Raw genomic sequence first — 23,318 nt, forward strand, 5'->3', positions numbered from 1 at the left:
GGCCAAATCCCTGCCTGCTGTGAGCTGGTAGAGCTGAGCAAGGGGTTCCTGTGCATCAATTTGCACCACACCATCCTTGTCCCTGTGTGCAGCTGTCCCCATGACAGTCTTGTGCTGCTGGGTGACAAGAGGCAGATCCCTGTGCTCATTGTCTGTATGGAGACCCAGACACAGGCACACAGACCCCCACACAACCCCAGTGACATGGACACATGCCTGTGAGCACCAGAAGGCACATGAACACACACACACACACACACACACACACACACACACACACAGGTACCCCAACCCAAGCAGCAAATCCTGCCCAGCTGAGCCAGAGGGAAGATGTGAAACCCCACAGCTCATCCTCCCAACCACACAGCATCTATCGAGATGCACAGGCACTGATTTTCCCATCTGTTCTCCATTGCAGCCTCATTTAAACCCTTTTGGGCTTTCTTGAATTTCCATCAGCCCAGCCCAGACCAGCTGCAGGACCTTCCCAAGCCTCCCGAGCCCTGCACAGCAGCACAGCAGCTCCTGCCCCCAGTCCTTCCCTGTGCTGGGGATGGGCTCCCTTCTCTCCCACTGCAAAACTTTTGTGCATAATTTCACCCTGGCAAAAAGCCACTTTCTACCAGCCCCCTTCCAAACCCAAATTAGCACGCTGCTGCAGCAGCAGAAATTGGAGAGGAAAGGCTGCAGTTTTATTTTACAACTCAATTAGCAAGTTTATACAGAAAAAAACACCCACATAACTGAGGGAGATTTTCTGTCCGTTCAGCTTCACCAGTAAATAGACTGGTTCCTCCTAAGGGCACTCCCCACTGCTGTGGGCACAGCAATGTGCTCCTGCCCATGGGGCCCCTCAACCAACGGGCTGATCCTGGCTCCAGCCCTGCTCACTTGCTCCATCTCTCTTTGCTTTTACACTTAAAAATCCTCTGAGTATCTCCATCATGGGCTGAAAACACAGTTTTGAGACTGTCCTGACACCCTGTTCACAGAGTATTAAATCAGAAATGTGCCAAAACCTAAAATGAAGGGCCACATTTGCCTCTATTTTTTCCCTAAGAACCAGTCCCAAGGAACATGAAGCCACTGGCTGTATGCCCAGGAGGGATCCTGACTCCTGAGACATCTTGCACCCGGTCCCACCACAGTCTCTCCCTTCCTTGACCAATAGACCCTTCTGGTCAGATTTCTGAAAAGAAGGGGACAGTCTTCTCACTAAGCCAGTTTTCTTACTCAGAACATTTTTTGCATGGTGGTTGCTTCAGAGTCAGATAGAAATCATTCCTGCCTGGCTGACACTTGGGCTTGTCCCCTCTGTTGCAGTCTCCCTTCCTGAGCTCCCTATTTTTGTGCCCAGCACTTTCTTTGTCCTTCTGCATTGCCCATGGCAGCTGGGTATCTTTGTGTGTGGAGCACTGGATCATCTCCATGCTCAGGGGTTGAGTCCTGGTCACAGTGAATCACCCTGCCATGGCTACCTGCTCTTGAACAGCTGTGGGCAAGAGCCCAGCCTGGCAGAAGGGCTACCCTACTGATGCTCTTCAGCACAGGAGGGAATTTGATTTAATTAGAACCACAACAGGCATGGAAGACCACTTCCCAAAGTAGGAAACTGAGGCAGAAGGGAAATCTTCAAGGAATAACTATGTGCCTCATGTCTCAGCTACATTCCCAGAGCTCTGCACCTTCCCTGTTATCAGCCCTTTCTGATGGAATAGAAATAAGCTGCAGTGACAAACCCCCTCCACACCTCAAAACTGGAGGTGTTTGCAGCTGTTAGCTGAGCCAGAGGGGCTCCATCAGATTTTCAAGTCTTGAGCAAGTTCAGTGATCAAACCATTGATGCCAGTGGCTATTTGGAAGAGTGTGTTTTCATGTAGTGACCACACAAGAAGCCTCTTGGGGCTTCACTTAACAAATGTCTTCTAGCGAGATGGCTACAAGTGATGGCAGGGCCAGCTCAGCAAGTAGCTAAGCAACAGCAGCGTTTTCTTTCCAAATCTTCCAGCAACTCCTTCCAAAACTTACTTAAACTGAGGCCAAGCTGAATTCTTTCTGATTGTCTGCTCAGGGATAGCCAGGGAAGATAAGACAAATCAAGGTACAAACCCCATGCATGAAACATCAGATGGATTCAAGGACCCCGTAGGCTGCTTTGCTTCAGGCCCAGAGACCTGACGTCAGCTCAGTCTGGCTGCCTAAAGCTGAGCTTGTCTCACTTCACTTTCTATTTGAGCAGTTTGAGCACTGAGCTCTACCTAGGGGACAGGAAATGCTTTGTGGAGAGTTCAATCCTTCTGGAAACAAAAAAGCTTCTTGAAAAAAGCTTTCCAATATCCCCTCAGGGAAAATTGTCCTATTCAGCATCTGGTTGACAGGGTCTGGCATGAGCCACCTGAAAATAGTGAGTCAAAACACAACTGAGCACTCAGTCAATTAAAACAAATTTTAAAAGCTGACTCTGCTTTTTGAAAAGTGCAGAGTCAGCAAGTAATTTGTCAATGCACCAGTCACAGATGCTGGATCATGGTGATGACTCACCACAAGTGTCCTCATGGTGGTAGTCTAGGCCAGCATCTGGTTGGAAGGGGTGGGATTCACTTCATTTTGGGTTCCTTTTCAGTCTAACTAACCACCTTCTTCCCATTACTAGTTCCTGGAGGGAGAGCAGTACCTCCAGAAAGCAGCTCCTGCAGCATGAACACAGAGCCCAGCTGAGATAGCTGCCACAGAGGTCAAGAAAGCTGTGAGCTGTCTCCTCCCACCCCTGGATGAACATGCTACAAGGGGAAGCACCGTCCTACAGCTCTCCTCAAGCTCTGCTCCATGATTCCTTATTCTTACGTATTAAATCCTTTCACCTCCACTTAGTCTTTTTTTCTCTCATCAGTTTCCCACATCACATCCTCCCCAGTTTCTTGTCCTACAGCTCCCAGTCCCTTTGTCAAGGCTCCTGAGATCTGGGCGCATCAGGAAGGAGAAGGGGACACCTGGCTGGGAGAGTATTTGCCAGCAGATACCTAAGGGAACACCAGGAAAGGAACAGAGTACCTCACCCTGATCTTTCCAGCTCCCACCTCCTCCTGGGAGACTCCTTCTCTGCCCTCTCCCCATCCCTTCCAGCCAGTGCTGCTCATGACTGCTGTGTCAGGCTCACTTCTCTGCCATTTCAGACAGAATTCCTCCATACCAAACCAAGTTCTTTGCTTTCCATTGCAATGCAAAGTCTTACCACCAACTCCAGTTATGGGTCATAACTCAAATAATAACCCCAGTTACCTCACTCATAACTTTCTGTGCAGCTGTTCACCACTATAGACATGGAAGGAAGGTGACTGGGGTTTTTTCTTCCTCCTTTAAGTTATCCTCCTATCCTTTGGTATTGTTGTTACCTTTTTTCTCTCATTCACTTCAGTGTTCTAATCCCATGCTTTTATTTTCTGCCACAGGCCTGACAAATGGAACTAAATTCTGGCAAATCTGGTTTCCTGGACAGTTACTGGGGACACCACCAAGCCCTGGGGGTTGGCTGAGGTGTGCAGATGGCCAGAGCAGACCTGCCACCCTCAGCCCCAGCCCAGCACTCCTCTGCGCCTGCTGCTGTGCTGGGCTGTGAGGAGGAGGAAGAAGAATGGAGAAAGGTGGGTGTGTGGGTGGGGGGAAAGATGTGGTGAAAAGTTGTGTTTGATTGCAGCTTTGCATGGTCTGCATCACTCCCATCAAAGCTTGTCCCTGACCTCCCTGCCAGGGCAGCATGTCCTTCCATGACACATGTGGGGGCTTTGGCCCCACAGGAGAGATGGATCTCACCTGAGGGGCCCCACAGACACCAGCACACGCCATGGGGCAAACTGAGCAGCTCACAAAACAATTCTTACCACTGATACCTCCTGGTCTCCTACTCAGTTCTGCACTTTAAGCCCACCATTTCTGCTTTCCTTTTCCATCTTGCCTTTTCCAACTTTTTCTAAACAAAAATCCATGCTGTGTGCCTCTTTCTCCTTCAGCTGCCGAGCAGCATGAGAAGCTCGGAAGAGAACGCATCCCACGGAGCCATCGCCCCGTCCCAGCTCAGCAGAGGGGCCGGGGGCCGCGCTGGGACCGAGCATCCTCTGGAAGCGGGCATTCCTGGGAAGGGCTCTCCCAGGGCAGGAGCACCATCTCCTGGAGAAGGGATTCATAGCACTGCGGCTCCGCGGAAGGCGCTTTCCGAGGCGCGGGTGGGATGTGGAAGGCACTCGCAGTTCGGAAGGCACCCACTCCGGTTTCTCTCCGCGCAGGCTGCGAAATACTCATAAAGCAACCCAGCACAAGTGTGTCCTGTGTAAAAAGAGGGGAGATGGAAAACTGGCGGCAAATGGGAACACATTTTGTGGGCACACCCCTTTTTCTCTCTGCTCTGCATTAGACAGACTTGAGTGTGAGTTGCAGGATCAGGTGTTAAAGTTTTTACCATGGGTATGTCAGGTGAAGTTGCATTTTATTTCACATTTGAGACTCTGTCTCAAACAGTCACCAAGTTCATACAAAGAGGAAATCACATATTGCTTAAGGAAGGGTCCTTTGCAAAGTTTTGAGGTGTAACATAGAACAAGCTTTCTGCCTATGTATCTTTCCATTGGTAAATGCAATAAAAGGAGATGTGTGCAATGTATTACATCCTGCAGCCCCTGCAGATTTATTTAGTTTTCCCACTAAAGCTAAAGGCATGCCTCTGGACAGGGACAGCTGTATGGATGGAGCTGGTGACACACATCAGTGTGGAATGTCAAGTGCCCTGTTGGGCATGACCTTGATTGTGTGTTCACAACTGCCTGTCTCAGCTCTCTGCAGACAAGCTGGTGTAGGCTGACATCAGTATTTGGGTAGCATCTGTTTGTGCCTCAATAAGAAAGGCACAGACCTGTTATTTATAGTAGGACACAAAGAGGATCCTAGGGGTGGAGCACCTCTCCTATGCAGACTGGCTGAGAGAGCTGGGGCTGTTCAGGCTGGAGAAGGCTCTGGGGGCACCTCACTGCAGCCTTACAGTACTTACAGGGGGCTTACAGAAAATAAACAGAGCCATTTTTTATATGTGTAGACAGAGACAGGACAAGGGGAATAGTTTTAAACTACAAGAAGAGAGATTTAGATTTGATGATAGGAAGAAATTATTTACTTGAGGGTGGTGAGGCACAGCCACAGGTTGCCCAGAGAAGCTGTGGATGTCCTGTCCCTGGAAGTGTTCAAGGTCAGGTTGGATGGGACCCTGAGCAACCTGACCTGGTGGTGGAAAGTGTCCCTGCCCATGACAGTAGGGGGGGAGAACAAGATCATATTTAAGGTCCCTTCCAACCCAGGCTTTTTTATGATTCTATGATTTATATTTAATGCAGGCAACACACTTGCTTTGCCTTGCCCACTTGTCTGTCCTTACCCACCAGAACACTTATGCACAGGTTCAGGCACCTGAGACAATACCAGATTCTTTAATGTGAATATATGGTGCTACCTGAGACATCCAGACCTCCAGCTGCTGCCTCAGAAAAGAGGGGGGGCTTCTAACCTTCTGCCTCCTTGACCAGCACGATGTCTATAGACCTTTTCCTAAGGTCTATAGACCTAAATGATTCTGTGAGTCCTGAGTATCCTGCAGAGAAACCCCAGGTACTTATTTTAGCACCTGAGCACGTGACCTTTTAAAAAGATCATCAGAATTTAGTAATTTTTTAGGAAAAAAATAAAATAAAATGGGACTTTCTGGTACTAAAGAAATCCTTGAAGAGCACAGCACTGTGTGCGGGTCACTTCAGCAGTGTCCAGGGAGCTCTGCTTATTTCTGTGGTTCACACATTGATCTCAAGGTTAGTAAGTCAAAATATGCCATTCTGGGCTCCTTCATCTGTGTCCAGAAGAAAAGTACAGCTCAAAATACTTAATATGACTGAGTCCTGTATGAAATGAAATTAAATTAAATTAAATTAAATAATTGTTGGGAAGGCAGCTGCTGATTTTCTAACCAGCACTTCACACTTGGAACATGGAGATGTTAAATTCTGCTTCTGTCCTTTCTGTGGGGCCTCACCCTGCATGCAGATTCAGTCTTGGCTGACAGTTTTCATAAGAGTCAAAGGCACAAGGATAGTTAAAGGTTTTCCTGGGCCTTGATGAATTACCAATGTGGAAACTGCAAATGAACCCAGATCTGAATCTTCTCTGCAGCTTTTTCCTCTGAATCTTCTCCACAGTTTTTTCCTCTGTACAGTACTGGTTTGTGGATACAATATTTATAAGACAGGTTATGAATATAAAAGCTCATGAGCTCTTCAGGCAGACATAATTGTGCAAGTAGAGGTAGCCACTTGGGCCACATCTATACATGTACATGAAATGTTGGTAGGAACACTCATTGGTACCAGGGTCACGTGCTGTGGATCAGCCTATGTCCACATGGATAAACTCCCATCATCTCCAAGACTGATGGTGATGTACAAGCTGTCAGCTGAGAAAGGTCCCCAGCCTGCTCCAGGAACTCTTCATCAGGGTCTGAGTCCAAAAACACACCAGAGACCCTCATAACTCTGTGACAATGCTGAGCTGGCTCCCTGGCATTATTAGTTTTATTGTGTAAATGAAACACTGGAGACCCTGGAGATCAGGGCGGGGTAGCTGACAGGCTTGTGTATAGAAAACCTAGGTCATTGTCAGGATTGTCTGTGGCACTGCCTTCATTCCTTCAAAAGCTGATTCCAGCATGGCTGGGCTGCACCTTAGCCAGCCAAGAAACAGTGGCTTTGCTTGTTGGAAGAAATGTCTGGGTCCATGGTATTTGGTGGGGAGCTGAGAAGCTGCAGCAAGAGCAGTGAAGAACACTGCCTTGGGAAGGGCTGGCAGGGATCCTGGGGCAGCCACACTCCTTCCCACCTTAGTTTTGCCCTCTCTTTTGCAACAAGTCCCTGACTGCTGTTGTGGGCAGCTTGGGAAAAGGACTGAGGAAATACTAAAGTTGTATTTACAACCTTGCACAGGACTGGAATGGATGTTCCTGGCGGAGTGTCAGAAGGGAAGAGCACCTTCCATGCAAACAGCCTTTTTTTTCAGTTCCTGCATTTCCCAGTGAAAATACTTCCCAGTTCAGCACTGCCCAGACCACTTCCCCTGACTGTGCAATGCTCAGGTAGCAATTACCATTCTGGTTTTGTAATTGTAGCTTTGAATGCCCCAGTGACTGATTCCAGCTTAGGCTCCATCGTATGAACGAGGAATAAAAACAGCTGGTTGTAGGACCAGCTTGAACAATGTGCTCTCCCAAGGAGACTTCATTTCCATTCTCCTCAGGATGATTGTTTCTCTCACCACGTGGTGGTTGCTTCTTGCACTAGAGAAAACTGAAAACTTGACTCATGAGAAAAATATCCAAAATGTTTGCTACACCACTGTACCCTAAAAGGCTACAGCTCTTTCTGGGGACATTTTTCCCTCTGTTGTTCTGAAGCACAATCACCCACTTCTCTAAAACCTCCAACACCCACGGAGGGCCACTTTAGTGTTCACTGTTTTGAAGGAATGTGATAAAGTATTTAGGATAGATTTATTTCACTTGATCTACAACATGAGATTTGTTAGACACACATCAGCTGTGCCATTCCTTGGATCAGAAGTTTTCCTTTTGTCTATTGACTACAAAGTCAGTCTACCAGATCAGCACAGGGCAAGATGCTGTGCAGGTCAAAATCTAATTTAAAGCAAGAATAATCTCCCTGTGTGACACTAGATAAGCAAGTAGTTACTGCTTCATAACACCTTTACAATTGCAGCCACAAATATCTTAATTAAAAACCCATGAATGTAAATACCATGTCCATATTACCCAGAATCTGTTCGCCACTTTCTAGGTAAGCATCAGAGCATCTGACTCAAAATGCTTGTTGTAAAGTATCTGTGGGCTAAACTCAGCTCCTGAAAGAAACAGCAATGCCCTGGAAAGATGCTCACCTTCCTACTCCAGCTGTGTATGAATGGCTGGTTGATGAGATGGGTTGTACTGATGGTGCTTTGAGACAAAGGCATCTTGCAGATCTCCTTGGACAACTGAGTCACTCTGTCCTGGCTTGCTGTCACCTAGAAAAGGTTGGGCCATTGAATTGGCTCTCATGGCATCTGCCAAACTAGTTATCTTGGATTGAAAAAAATGCAGCAGAACCAATGAGACTCAGTTTACCAAAAAGCCTGCATTGTACTTGTATTTTATTTCCATCACATTGGAGTATATGAGAAGTGGCTGGTGAGCCAAATCAAACAGGTATCTGCTGAGTTTATGCCTCAGCTTTTCCCTTAGAGGGACACAAATCCTGGCCTCTCACCTACTGAGCTGCCAGGTTTTTACAGTGGTTGGAGGAGCTGAAATTTGTCCAGCCATTCCCTCCTGTGTTGTGCTTGGTTAAAATGGGTCATTGAGTCACTGCAGTGTTTTTCAGTGGGGAGCAGCCACAGAGACTGGCAGATACAGGGAGCAACTGACAGAGCAATGGCACACACCTTTTTAGGAAGAGGTGCTGAAGAATAACATACTAACACCCCTTCACCTCCCAGCCCTTTTTGTTTTGCTTGCTAATTCCAAAAGTTGAAATTTTTCCTTTTGGGAGAATTTCAGTTAGGTCCAGAATCACTCATAAAAAATGGAGCAATTGTTTCAACAATGACCCTGAAATGTTTCCTAATTTTAAAACGAAATCCAGGAACAAAACCTGGCCAGCTCTGACCAGGATGGCTCACACTGTGCCCTGGTGGGCAGCTTAGCAGAGAAGCCTGGGTCTCCATCACTCTCAGCCTTTACACTTCCTTACACAGTCAGGAATCTGCATACAGGGAGTCATTTCCACACTTTCACACGGTAATGAGCAACCAGGAGCCAACACCAAAACCAAGCAGGCCTTGGGCTCTTGCTCATCTCCAACTAAATAACTTAGCACAAACATAAACACCTCCAGAGCTTATTTGGTGGGAATGAGGGAAGTGATGGTAAAATCCTTGGGCTTCGGTCAGGTGTGTGGTGAAGACAGACTTGAAAATCTTGGCAACATATTTAGGTGGAAACTTGTGCAGTTATTGACTGTTCCTTCACTTTTCCTGGACTGGGGAAATACTTTCCATTGCTGCTATGCAAAGACTTAACTACCCAAAACGTATGGTTTCTTTGGGGGAAAAAAAAATTAAAATCACTGTATCTCTCTACTGTAGATGTGGTTTTTGAATAATAGAGACAACTTTCTGCATTTTAGGGTTTGGTTTTATTAAACTAAGGGAAACCAGGAAATCTCATCTTTTCTTCCTCACTGGCTACCATGAAACTGATCCATGATTTACCTAGTACCCCCAAATTTAAGAGAGGTGGAATTTTAATTCCAGGGCTGCAGCAGGTCAAGAGCCAGGCTTATCTTTCAGCAGGGATTACCTATGGTTTATACTAGATTATTCCTGACATGTGGCTCATCATATTACAGGTTAAATGTTTAAAGTAGGGAGGAAAGCATGAGGCATAATGAATAACAGCTCTATAACTCTGCTCCTTTCTCTCCAGAATAAATCTATACTGAGTTTAGGAGGTGTGTAGATTAAAAGACTGCCATGACAGGCTATCAACAACCTTACCACATCATATAACAAGAGTGAACTTTAAATCTACCATTTTGGCTACCTTTGAAACTCACTGAGAAGCCCAGTCCTAATATAAAATCTCCTAGTGGTTCACATCTGGGTTTTGTAATTGTCATCTGAAAACAAATAGTGTTAGGAGTGATAAGTGAGTGATCATCTCACTGGACTCTTAGCACAGCCTTTTTCAGTAATGAAATTATATTGCATCTCTCCCAAATCAAGGCTGGAAAAAAAATCCATGTTCAGCTTTTAAATTGTGTTTCCATAGCTGATTTATTTTGTTTTTAAATATGTTCATTTGCCCTTGCTTTTTCCCCCACATTTTATTTACTATACCCTAAGCAGGGCTCTGATTTCCCCTCATCCTGCCATGATTACAGCTAGAGTCCTCTGCCAGGGATTCAAAACTTGGTGGACAATTTCCTCTGGGCTTATAAACCCACTGTTGTTCTCCTGCTGCTTTGAGGAGATGAAAAGCAAATCCATGAGCTGCCAAGAATCACACCCAGGCAGGGATGCAGTGCTGCAGGAGCTGGTCCCTGCTCAGTGTACAGGAGACAGACATGACCCTGGGATGAGTTCATGGGGTCACACCTTGACCCTGATGGAGACCCTTCATCTCCCCGTGCCCCTGTGAAGAACAGAGAGGGATTAAACTGTAGGGCTGCAGTCCATTCACATTGAACAGAATGAACAGACCCCAGCCACAAATCAGTCAATATTCTAACAGGCTCTGAGAGGTTTTTCTTCCTTGCTTTAACCCTTTGTGGGACCTCAGTGCCTGCTGGAGATGGCTGGTGAGCAGTCCTCGAGCACAGGTGGCAATTATTCCCCTTTTTCATACCACTAAGTCCCCTGGTGAGGCTGGTGGCTGAGAAAACCCCTCTGGGCAGTGTGTCAGTGTAAGTTAACTATTTGCTTATCAAAAGTAAATACAGACATCAGTCCTAAGTGCAAACACATCTCTGACTGACTTTAGCTCTGTAGAAAATCCCAGTGTAACTGGTTGTGAGCACAAGCTGAGGGTTACCCTGGAGCTGGTGGGATTGTGTGTGTGAGTGAATGGTGCCAAACAGGGGTGGGCAGCGGGCTCCCAAAGGGGGAGTGCCACGGTTTAGCAGATGCTATGAAGAAAATTAACTCTGCTGCATGCAAAACCAGCCCGATGAGACTCAGCTGGGGACTGCAGTCAGCACCAGTGCCCGTCCCGTGTCCATAGGTGGTATTTGAGTGCTCTCTAGTGGACAGAAAACGGATCAGAGGCGAACAAAACTGATATGCTGTCCCTGAGCCTAAACACTCTCAGCTGAGTGTCTGAGCACTGGGACTGTAATACCCACACACCATGGGCCTGTGCCAAGCGTCTGAGAGCAGGATTTGGGAGGGGGTTTCAAAGCCAGGTGTCCCTGATCTGTGACACTTGAGGACAGAGGTTTGATGAGAGAGCAGTGCAGGGTGGCAAGGGATGCCCACCTCACCTGGTAAGAGCTGACTCACAAGCACAAGAACCACCTCCAACCCTTTTCCACTCCTTTTCAGTGCTTTTCCTTGTGTTGAAGAAAACACCTGCAGTTCCTGCTCTTGTGTGTTGTCAGCAGTTAGAAGAGCAGAGGTACTGTGGAAGGAGAGTAGAAATATTGGTCGTGGAAGGGAAGAAAGAAGTGGGGGGAAATTATATAAACTCATTTCCCAGCTGCTGCTGAGCCTCAGGAGCCCTTTGCTCTGAAAGCCCTACCAGTGCTGGACATAGCAGCTCTGAGGGAAAATATTCTTGTTTCATAGCACAAAGTGATAAGCACTGGGCAAAGTGGAGACCTAGACTATGTCAGTGTGAAAAACCAAGGTTATCAAAAAGTCAGCTCAGGACACAAGCCATAAAATAGTTATGTAGTAGGGTATCCCAGACCAGCAGAACCATACTGCTGAACCCAAATGTTTAAAAGGTGTCCCAAAATCATTACATTTATAAGGATATTGTATTGCAGTTGGGATTTACTTATAGTAGGTATCTGAGTTTTGAGTTCTAAGAATAACTAATTTTCCTTTTGATTCTGTGAAATGACAGCTAAAAGATTTCTTATGGTGGTGGTAGTAAAACCAGAAACAGACGCTTGACTCATGAAACAGCAACACCTCTAGTTAAAGAGGTTATGTGCTCTCCCCACAAACTCTTTGTTTAAAACCTGGCTTCTCCATCACCTCTGTGTTAGGAGAGATATCTTAGCCTTCCTGGACAATACCATTTTCAGCATGAGTTCCTCTTACATGGATACTTCCTAATGCTCAGACATCTGGAAGACAACAAAAACCTCCTTCAACCTCCTATTGAGCTTAACTGCTTGTCTCCCACTCATTCTTTTCTTTCACTTCCTAGAAGCTTTTGACAGAAATCAGACTTACCTTTTCTTGGAGTATCTTCTCTCACTTGGAGCAGTCATCTTTGGCCTTGCCTCATTTATGCAGAAACCACAGAGGGTCTAGTACAGTACCACACATACCTGCAGTAAAAGAACATGCATTTCTATTTAGGCAGTCATTCTATGCAAATTAATTAATAGTTTTACTATAGAGGTTATGCATAAATTAGGCTAGTAAATACAGACTGCATGAATATGCTGATTGAGTTTGTTAAGGGTATGGAAAGAAAAGAAAAACAGAAAAAGAATGGATAAAAGTAAGTCAAGCAATGTACTATACCAGTCAGTACTGCAGAGCTAAGAGGCAGGAAAAAAAGCCACAAATCCCAAAGAAAATAGTCCTGAAACTTCAGAGAGTTTCTTTGTCTTTCCTTTGCTCATAAAGAATTTAACTGAGGCATAAGGGACCATGAAAAAGAGAGAAATAGCTGAGGGTAACCCAAGTAGTAGGTAAGAAAATGTAAGTTTACAAGTGATGATTATTATTGGTATTGGTTCTCAGATTCTTTGGACATTCTTGTAGGGGGATAGAACATAAGTAAATAAAGGTAGTATAAAAAGTAATCTTACCCCCTAAAGAGTTGCAGCTGAGCCAATTACTAAGGATTAGGAGCAGGCCTGATGTTAACAGGCCGCAGCTGCAGCCAGTCAGCAGAGTGTTATAAAAGAGTGGATTGGGTGGCTGAGGGGAACTGGAGTCAGTGGCTGCTGTGAGGACAAGGAAGAGTCAGTGCCTGGAGGAGCTGCCTGCGAGAAACGTTAGGGAGGTACAAAACTCTGGCAATATGGAACCCTTGCAATGTAATGTAAAAGAACAGTTGTAATATAATGATAACAAATGGTGACCCTGATGTGATTTGGGAAAAAGGACTCAACTACTAAACTATATAACCCCCATGGATTTGGGGAAACAGGATTTGACTATATGACCCTGTGGATTCAGGGAGAAGGACTTGAATACTAAACTATTGGTAAAATATATCAATTACAGCTATTAATGTTCGTTAAATATGACTATAAAAGGTTTTGAAGATAAGTACTTTGCAAACTGAGAAAAGCTGCAAAACTGATCTAACGTTTTGAAATAGATGTATTTGTACTATGATATGTTGTTTGAACATTTGTGTAACTCTTAGTTCTAAATGAAATATATGAATGTGTGATAATGTTAATTTATTTGAATATGTCCTTCTAGAAATGCTGCAACTCTGTAATTAAAAGAAAAAGGGGGAATTGTAGGAGGATAGAATATAAGTAAATAAAGGAAGTATAGAATGTAATCCTACCCCCTAAAGAGTTGCAGCTGAGCCAATTACTAAGGATTAGGAGCAGGCCTGATGTTAACAGGCCGCAGCTGCAGCCAGTCAGCAGAGTGTTATAAAAGAGTGGATTGGGTGGCTGAGGGAACTGGAGTCAGTGGCTGCTGTGAGGGCAAGGAAGAGTCAGTGCCTGGAGGAGCTGCCTGCAAGAAACATCAAGGAGGTATGAAACTCTGGCAATATGGGGTCTTTGTAATGTAATGATAATAGAACCCTTGTTGACAACACATTCTCCTATAGGCTTTCCCCTGCAGGTTTCCAGTGGATAATTGAGTAAAAAAACTGGTTAAGTGGAAGAAACTTTCTGTGTACCATCCAAAGCAACATGGGAATCAAACTTCAAGTATTCTGGGAACTTGCTTTTCAAAGAGGAAAATTGATGCTTAGCTCCTGCAGATAGCTCTATTGGCATGTTAGTTTTCTACTGACAGGTTTGATCTGTGTCCACCTTTGAGGCAGAGGTTCACTCTTCACAGTCACCATCTGAACAAAGACCCTGCCCTAACCTTGTGGGAAAATTGGGTGATTATTTCCACAACTTCAGAGGTTAGCACCACTGGCGCACTTGTTTTATTCATATGTTATGATGATATGGGCTGTGGAGTTATAAAAATGCCCTGTATGACAAGATTTGTTAGGAAATCAGGTAAACAGGCTGAGTCAAGCGCTCAGACTTCTCCATGAGTGCACAGACACAGCATACACAGCCTCTCCAGGACACAGAGTGGCAGCTCACCAGGGCCAATCAGACACTTCTGTTTGGGGAAAAAATCCCCAGCTTTTGGAGGCCTCTTCACAGGCACTTGGCAACTTCTGGAAGGACACTGCTCAGTGAGCATGACAAGCTTCAGCGGGAGCTCATGGGCTCAGGTCCTGCTCTATTTTTGTTGTCTCAGATAGCAAACTGCCAGCTGCTTACTCCTTGTTACTATCTGAATAAATTGCATTATCCACGAAGTCAAATGGGAATAAAAATGCCATTAGAGAAGCAATTTGTTTAGCCATAAACCTATTCATTATAAGCTTTCAGGAGCTCAACCCCAGGGCTTTTTAACCCTTCAGAGGCCACATGAGAACAATTAATGTTCCAAAAGCACTTTCTGGTGGCTTGCAGCATTTCTGGAAACGGCAACTCCTGTGCCAGAAAGGCTGCAGCTGGGTGGTGGTGTCTACACTCTGCTTAACGAAAGGTTTGTAGTGGCAGGGAGAGAAAACAATGGGGATTTAGGAAGGGACCCCACCTATGAAGTCTCCCTTTTGTTTTGACTCTTAGGTTTCATGTTCCAGATTTCTTGTTTCACCACAAGCATCAAAAGATTGTTTTGTGTCTGCTACTTTGGATTGCTCTTGATTTTGGCATTTCCATCACTCCCAAACTCCTCAGGGTGAAAAGTCTCAATCTACTCACTAGGTCCTCTTTCAAGGGCTGCTCCTCTCTGGGGACACTGCTGCACACCCAGTTGAAGTGCTGAGCCTGTTTGGAGGCTGGCTGCACTGATGCAGTGTCAGCATCTGTTTTTTATCACTTTTATAATATTCCCTGGCTGTGGTTTCTGCCTGTCCGGAGAAGGACAGCAGAGCTGGTGAGAAGGGTCTGGAGCACAAATGTGATGAGGAGCAGCTGAGGGAGCTGGTGGTGTTTAACCTGGAGAAAAGGAGGCTCGGGGGGAACCTCATCACTCTACAACCACCTGAAAGGAGGATGCAGCCAGGCAGGGGTCTCTTCTCCCAAGTAACAAGTGACAGATGAAGACAGAGCCTCGTGTTGCACCTGAAGAGGTTTAAATTGGATATTAGGAGAAAAAATTCTACACTGAAAGGGTCGTCAGGCATTGGGATAGGCTGTTCAGGGAAGTTGTGGAATTGCTGTCTCTGGAAGTGTTCAAATAAACATGTGGCTGCAGCACTTAGGGTTATAGTTTAGTGGTGAACATGGTGGATGGGTAAACGATTTGATCCCATGATCTTAGAGGTCTTTTCCAACCATAACAACTTGTAATTCCGTGTTCCACAAAGCTGTGCCCGCTGCGAAGCTTTTTTCCAGGCACTTCCCTGCAGGAGCCGTGCCCGGCAGCGCAGAGAGGCCGCGGGATAACCAAGGGCCCAGGTACGCTCAGCAGCCTACAAACAAACCCGGGCAGCCCAGCCGAGCCGCGGGTGCCCCAGAGGCGGCACAAGGACCGGCTGCTTCCCTCTTCTTTCTCAAAATAAACTTCAGAACACGCAGCCGCTCCGAGGCGTGTGGCCGGGCTGCGGGGGTGGCCGTGCCTCGCACCCGGCTGGCGCTGCCTCGGGAAGCAGCGCCGTCCCCATTGTGTCAGCGGGAGTGCGTGCGAGCTGTTTCCCGTGAGGAGGAAGAGAAGTGTCCGGGCATTCACCGAGGTTTGGGGGAAGTTCGGGTCCGGGAGGAAGAGGAATGGCGGGGTGAGTTAGTGGGCTCACGCGGCCCCACTCGTGCCTGTCGGTGTAGTCGTGGCCGAGTGGTTAAGGCGATGGACTAGAAATCCATTGGGGTCTCCCCGCGCAGGTTCGAATCCTGCCGACTACGAGCCATGCTTCTCTTTTACTCCCCGTGCTGGACGTTTGCCCCCCCCGCAGCTCGTTTTGCACCGAAGCCGGCGGCGCCTGACATCCGGCAGGACGGCGGGTCCGGCCCCGGGAAGAGAGGCGGGACCTCCTCCCGCGGCCATGGAGCAGCGCGGCGCGGCGCCCGCCGTGCTGGCCACCACCAGGTACCGTGAGGGGACGGGCCGGGCAGCGCCCCGCGCCCCCATCGGCCGCGGCGGGGCATGCCGGGGGGAGCGGGCAAGGAGAAAGGGAAGGGGAAGTAAAGGAAGGAGCGGCGGAGGCTGAGAGGAAGCCGGGTGGTGCTGTGTGGATTTGCGCCGGGGCACGTCAGATGTTCACCAGTTTTCCTGCATTCCACAGCCGGGGGGATCTCTGGCCCGTCCTGTGTACCCTCCCTCTCCTCTTGTGACTGCTCCGCGTCCTTTGCCGTCTGCTCCGGCGCAGCTTTGGGTGCTGTCGCCCACCGGACACATCCTTGCCTTGTCGGGGTTCGGAGATGAGTGGGCAGGAATAAGAATTTATCCTGCGGTGTGCGGCGGTGTCACAGTGCTTTGGCTGGTGCCCATGCCCGCTGCTGTGCCCTGTATTCCTGTATCCCCTCCCTGTGTCCCCGCTGGCCGGCAGCCCAGGGACGGGCAGAAAAAGAGTTTATTCTCCTTTCCCACCTCCTGGAAGCTGTCCCTGCGTGGTGCAGGGGCGCTCTTCTCCTTTGCGTTAAGTGTTTAAGCCCTGTTTCTTCCTAGGTGTGGTAAAGGAATCCTGATGAGAAATACCTCAAGAAGAAAATGCTTATGGCAATCTTTTATAGGGAAATTGATGGATCTCTTTCTCTCTCTCTCTCTTTTTTTTTTTTTTTTTAATCTCTATGAGATATTTGAGACCACATGAAAGCAGTTTCCTATCAGATGAGACATGAGAAGCAGAAGTGTTGATTCAGCAAGGTCCTTACCTCCTAGGACATAAATAATGATTATTTCAGTCGATTTAACTTCAAAGTCATTATTTTAATCCTGAAATATTTGGCTGTATCAGCGATGGACTTTCCTTGAAGCAGTGGCCTTGAACCTTCAAATGTATCTAATGTGACTAACAGATGTTTTGTAGGCCTGACTTTAATATAAAGTTTAGCCTTGGAAATGGAAATTGGAACACCTGGATTAATTTTACAGTTGTTAGATTGAAAGACCCACTTGCAAATTGTCCCACCGAAGTTGGAATGCTTTCAGTGATAAAATTGGGCATATATGCATGTGTGGGATTAAGACTTTAGCAAGTGGACATACTTTCTAGCTTCTGTGGTGAAATAGCTGTATAGTTATGATGTTTTCCACATACTTGTTTTGGGAATAGGATTCCTAGTTGCTGTGGTAATATAAATCATGGAATCACAGACAATGCCGAGTTGGATCATGGAGTCCAGTTCCTGGCTCGGCTCAGGACATCCAAGGATCACACCATGTGCCTGAGAGCATTGTCCAAACACTTCTTGAACCCTGTCAGGCTTGGTGCTGTGATCACTTCTCTGGAGAGCCTATAAAATCTGTGTGCTTGTAATTAGACCAGACAGAGAAATAAACTATTTGGTGAGTACTTTCCCTTCACCTAATAAATAAAACTAGTTGTACTTTTTTCTTTCTCCTTCTGTGATGACCAGGGATGTCACAATTTGGTCCCCTCTGGAGAGAGGTTTTTCGAGCTGGGTGCTGCTGGCAAAGCTGAGTTTATCAAAGCAGGAAGCACAGACTCTGCCCTCCTGGCCATACAGATGCTGGAATAAATGTTTCTCTGGTCACAGCACTTGCATCTCTTGTTTTACTTTCTTTCTGGAGGTGCCTATTAGCTATCCCCCATGTTGGCCTTTCAGCACAGAAAGCAGATTGATTAAAATACAATTAAATAATTATATGCAAATCAAAAACCCAGGAGTGAACACCCAGCTCTTCCATGGGCTGTGGAAGCTGCTCAGTTCAGCTGACCTTTGTAGTCTGCACTTCCTCTGTTCTGGGCCAGTCCTGCATAGTCTGATTGTGCAGTGCTCTGATTCACAGCAGTGCTGCTGGTATGAATGGCCTCCTTGTATTTGGGTGAAGTGATTCCTGTTAGGATGGTTATCCATGTGCCCAGGTCTCTGGTGAACTGTCTGTTTTGTAGACAGAAGTGTAAACTGGAGATAAGCTAGATTCAAATAAAGAGTAGAAGCAATAAACCTGTGTGTCCAAGTTAAACAACCAGTTTTCTCCATTTGCTGCTTTTTTTTTTTTTAAGATACAAGTGCAAAAATAATTGATTTTATGTGAAAGATGCAGTGAAACTATATTCTGTCTTGGGGTTTGCAGGTGCTGATTCTGTTTGAATAACAATAACAGTATTTAATTAGTTAAAACATTAGGGTGCTTATTTTGAAGGCATTACAAGAACTAGGGAGCACTTTGGATAGTATGCTCTGTTTGTCTCAGCCTCCCTGCTGGTTTCTGTTTGTTTAGAATCAGTTTTATATTTACAAAGAAATCCCATTGCTATAGAAGATAATAGGGTTGGGTTTCCTGTAGGAGATGATGATAAAAATGATCATAAAGCCTAAAGCAGACAAAAACTTAGCTATTCCCCCTCCCTCTAATAATTTTCCATGACATTTTAGCACAGACTTCTAACAACTTTAAAAGAAAAACCCTGGGTATAGATGAAGTACTTACTAACTTCATTGCAGTTTCAGAACTCTCTAATACAGCAGCTCTTGCAGTGAAGTTGTCATTGTGTCATCTCAGAACATCTGTACATGGTTGCTAAATGCCATTGAGGATGGTTCACTGGTCATTACTCCTTTTATTTATATTAGAGGTGAAAAGCAGGTTAATTAGTCATTTATACTCTGTGTTAACAGAAGTAGAATCACAGACCCATTTGAGATTGAAAAGACCTTTAACATCATCAACTCCAAGCATTAAACCAGCACTGCCAGGTCCACACTAAACCCTGTTCCCAGGTGCCACATCCACACATCCTTTCAAGGACTGGTAATCACACACTTCCTTTGGTTTGTGGGTCATTTTTAGTATGAGTGACAGACCTTTTGGCTGCCATAGCTGCAGTCACAACCTGAGTGACTACGCATCTGGAGAGCTGTTAAGATCTGATTATTGTGATTATTAGAGAGAGATACTTTACCCAAATTAACGTGCAAATGAGATCATATGCTAAAAATCAATAATGCAGATTTTATTAAGTGAAATGTGTGAGAGACAAAGACACAGGGTGGGGGGAAGGCAGAGAGAACAATTAAGTAGAAAGATCATCACTAGCCTTGTGGATCCAGCATTGTTTTGTTGGTCCTTCTTCATCCTTTTTGGTGGTAAGGGTCCCACAAAACATACAGTTTAATGGAATGGGTTAATATACATTCAGGTATAAATAGGTATGCCCAGGCACCTCCCCTTCAGGGTGGAGTTTTGCACTGTCTTTTGCTACACTGTGAATCATGTACAGTCCTCTGATGGAAAGACCCAGAAATAAATCTAGGGGTGCTTTGGGTGACTTTGCTGGTTTATGACACCTTTTAAGACATGGCAGCTGCCTCTCATGCCTGTGTAGTTGAGCCTGCTATGCCCCATCAGAAGAGATAAAAACCCTCAGGCCTCAGAGTGTGAATGCTCTGTGCTCAGTGTGTCTCTTCTTTGGAGTCATTGGACTATGGTCTCCTGCAGTCCAGAGCTGACCTTCAGCACAGTTCTAGGCTCTTGTTTACCTCTCCTTAGGGTTGAGATAACTTGGACAACAGTACTCCCTTTATCTTATCTCAAGTCCCGATCATGTGGCTTAATTTACTGTCTATATTTCCAGGAACTCACAGGGGCAGATTTGGGGTGGAGGCATTGGTGGTTGCACATGAGGAGTTGCTTCTTTGTTCAGTCTGCCAGAGTGGGCAAAGTCCTTTGGTGATCTTAATAGTGTTTAGGGCTACTGTGAGCTGTAAGTCTCTTCTAAGAGCATATCCTCTGCTGCAGGTATATTCTAAAAATGTCCAGATCCAGCTGATGTTACTGGCAGGTGCCCTTAGAGTCAGCATTTTGGCTGCTACTGAAAGAGGCAGAGTTCCAGCTGATGGTTGTTACTCCCAGGTCCCACGGGCTGCTGTGTGAAAGCCAGGCACCTGTGTATTCACACATGGGCACTACTGGTCCTGTGTTTTAGAGCCAACCACCTGTAACAGAGAACAAAGTTTGTCTGGATGTGTAGAGTGAAGTCCTTGACTGGCAGAGCATGGGAACAGAATCAGAGCAGACAGAATAGCATCATCATATCACCGGAGATGGTAGGGCTGTTGTTAAAGCCCTAATTCTTTAAATATGGCTTGCAAAGAGGATTGGGTACAAAACTGAGTCTGTGTCCTTTTTTATTGTTATCCTATTTATCAGGAGCTCTCAAGGTATTCTCTTTAAAGGCTTTTTATTCAAGCTTTGGATTAGAGATTCAGAGATTGTCTTGGGGAAGCTCAAGTTTCATAAGAACTGATCAAGTTTTGACATGATGAGAGGAATCTTTTGAAATATTGTTTGAAACTAGATTGTTTAAGCCTCTTGAAAGTGTATATTAAGTTCTGTGCATTGTGTATCCTTAGGTGAAAGGGCACTTGTGTTAATGATTCTAAACTTCCTGTAGGAAGAGGTTAAGAATTCCACAAGAGTTCTGCAGTCTGCAGGAAATGCAGGGAAGATGGAACTTGATAATCCTTATGGTTAAAGTTTAAAAAGGCAGAAAAAATGTTTAATAATCCTAGTTCAGTTTTCTTTTAAGTGGTCCCTTCTTTTTTCTCTAAAAAACACTCACTCACACATAGGAAGAATGTACGCAGAGATGTGTTCAGAGTGCTGTGGACAGTGAACTTCTGATTCTGGCAGAATACCCAGCGACAGCAAGTGGTCTGTGGCTTGGCATGGGGTAACTTTGGGGAAGGGATCTTTGATCAGTTTTGGTTTTCAGGCTGTTGAACCAGACTGTTTATTTCATTAAATGTACCGACCAATGCTCTAACAGCAACTGCTTGGTCTTACTCTTGATGTGTGAGCACTCTAATATGACCTGGCATTCCTCTTGAAAAACATGTTATAAATATTTTCATGTGGTGCTCCAGGGGGAAGGTGGCACCATAGTTCTGTGGATCTGAAGTGGTCAGGAGGAAAAAAAATGCATTGAGTAAACTGCAGCAGCAGCACCCCTGTTGCATTTTCCTCCAGGAGAAGCCATGGGTGGTTATGACTGCTGGCAGCTCTCAGAGGTTAATGCTGTGGTTGTCTACTTTAACTGGATATGAAAGGACTGGTAGTTTTCCTCAAAGACCTTCACAAGTGGAAACTGCGTTTGGCCCATCAGTCTGCTCCAGCACTTCCTTTGTATTCTGGCTTTAATCCATTTCCCTGGTTGGCTCTTCACAAACCTCAGGTTGTCTGTGTTCCACGGAGCTCCTTGTTTCTTTCGTGGCACCTTCAGGTATTTTCTCTGTCATTTCTAGGAATGTCCTTAGATAAAGGAGAGGTGGGTAGGACTCAGCATGAATCACTATGAACAGACTTTTGTCTCAAAAAAACTTGATGAGAGATCAGGTTGATCCAATGATGAGAGATCACTCGGTCTTCTCACCTGCCATGCTGGGCTGAGAGCACTTTCAGCTCCTGCAGGTAAAGTCCCATTCTGAATGAATCCACATCTCTTCACAGAAATGTTGTGTTCCTGGCATGTTGCCTGCATGGCAGGTGCTTTGTGATGGAATATAGGAAACAGGCCATGTCCCAATTAGTCTTGTTACAGAGTAGGAGGTGTTGAGGGCAGGGTCTGTGTGATGTCCTGTTCCAGTGAGAGCTTTTGCATTGATTTTCTTGAGCTTGTAACTGGGAGAGGGACAGCTGAAAGTCTTTGTGCCAGTGCCTGAACTCTGTGTGTTTTCTCCCCTAGGCCAATACAGAATACACACACGGGGCTGGATTTGTCCGTGCCGGAATACCAGGAAATCCGTGGGAAGATGATGTCTGGCCATGTCGAATATCACATTGTCGTTGTTACCCGACTGGCTGCCTTCAAATCAGCAAAGCACAAGCCTGAAGATGTGGTTCAATTTATGGTAAATATTTCATCAGACCTGTGTTAGTGATCACTTTCTTAACCAGCTTTGGTTATTTCTGCCATGATGCGGCAGATGCTTCATCATCAATCCCAGCCTCTCCAGGTCAAGGTCCTTGGAGGACAACACTGTCTGTACCATTTCTGCAATTCCTATTCCATTTTGGATATTACACTGTAATTGAACTTTTTATTCCAGGAGCTAAAAGTGATGATGGCTGTTGTTGCCTTTAAGGCATTTTTCATTATGGATCAACAAATAGAAACCAATTAAACTTTTTGTAAGTTCTGCTACAAATTAGTTTCTCTAATATATGTATCAGTACAAGACTTTTTAGACAAACATGAAATAAATATATAGTAGCTCGTTTGAATGGGTCTATTACCTGGACACAGATTTTAAAATCCTTCGTAAGAGAGGTTTACAAGGAAGCGTCCATATAAAACATTATTTAGCTGGATTGTCTTTTTCCCTGTACCTGCAGAGTAAAGGTTTGAAAGCACAGCACGTGACTTAAACCAGGTGAAATTAATCTCATCTGTGGCATGTGCACATCCACTTAAGCTGTTGCCCCTGGGACTATCTGTCAAGCTGATGGGAAAAGGTGCATTTAGGGTGTTCTGTTTGATCTTCTTTAGCTGCTTGCTGAAGCACTCCCAAGAAGTGCATTTCTCTGTCCATTGACCATAAGGGGACACACCTTGTTGCATGCTGTGACCATCTGCTCTTTTCAGATGTTTTGGCAATAACTGTAATGTCAGAGTGATGTGAGTGTGTGGTTACCTTGTAGACCATGACCCTGTAGTGTAACTCACACTTCATGGAAGATAGCTGATTAAAGCCTGTTTAAACAGTCTGATTTGCAGATAAATATCTGGCAGTGTTGTAAAGAAATGCTTTACAACAAATGAGATCTCCTGCATTTATTCCACACCTTGTGCTATATATAACCATGGTAAAAGCAGCAATGCTGGCATAGGAGTCTGTTCTGCTCACCTTGCTCATCCCTGACTGCTTGTTCTCACTCCTGCAGTGTTTCCTTTTGTGTGCCAGTGTTATGTGGCTATTCCATAACGTCAGCTGAGAAGCTGCTCCTGGCTAAAAATGGGTACTTTGGGGCTTGTTATTCAGTACTGATTTACACCTATTCCTTGAGCCTGTGACTTGGACAGTATCATTATAGTCTGTTTTAGGGCAGGGAAGGGCCAGACAGGGGCAGATAAGAGACAGAGATGTGCAGTTGCTTTTTTTCATGCAGCAGTG

General features: G+C 45.6%; 1 protein-coding gene, 1 long non-coding RNA gene and 1 other non-coding gene across 5 annotated transcripts in view; 2 read left to right on the plus strand and 1 right to left on the minus strand.

Moving 5' to 3' along the window:
- Nucleotides 1-9,727: 9,727 nt before the first annotated feature.
- On the minus strand, nt 9,728-12,574 carry LOC132071664 (uncharacterized). 2 transcript variants are annotated; one of them, XR_009418168.1, is made up of 4 exons: nt 12,527-12,574; nt 12,040-12,137; nt 11,118-11,254; nt 9,728-10,270 (listed from the first exon to the last, which is right to left on the minus strand). It is a non-coding gene; the product is annotated as an uncharacterized LOC132071664 (long non-coding RNA). The 2 variants fall into 2 exon arrangements; XR_009418167.1 differs by having other exon boundaries at nt 12,337-12,564.
- A 3,267-nt stretch (nt 12,575-15,841) lies between these two features.
- On the plus strand, nt 15,842-15,923 carry TRNAS-AGA (transfer RNA serine (anticodon AGA)). Its single transcript has one exon. It is a non-coding gene; the product is annotated as a tRNA-Ser (tRNA).
- Nucleotides 15,924-15,998: 75 nt separating this feature from the next.
- Nucleotides 15,999-23,318, plus strand: part of HS1BP3 (HCLS1 binding protein 3) — a 56,798-nt gene continuing 49,478 nt past the window's right edge. Inside the window, exons 1-2 of one of the 2 annotated variants that reach the window (XM_059469007.1) lie at nt 15,999-16,107; nt 21,890-22,055. In XM_059469007.1, coding sequence (XP_059324990.1) covers nt 16,064-16,107; nt 21,890-22,055 — 210 coding nt within the window. In that variant the 5' untranslated portion in view covers nt 15,999-16,063. Of the gene's footprint in view, nt 16,108-17,508; nt 17,527-21,889; nt 22,056-23,318 lie in introns of those variants that run through there. The other variant, XM_059469008.1, reaches the window with a different exon arrangement.

The sequence above is a fragment of the Ammospiza nelsoni genome, chromosome 3, assembly GCF_027579445.1.
Source record: "Ammospiza nelsoni isolate bAmmNel1 chromosome 3, bAmmNel1.pri, whole genome shotgun sequence".
NCBI classification, from domain to species: domain Eukaryota; kingdom Metazoa; phylum Chordata; class Aves; order Passeriformes; family Passerellidae; genus Ammospiza; species Ammospiza nelsoni.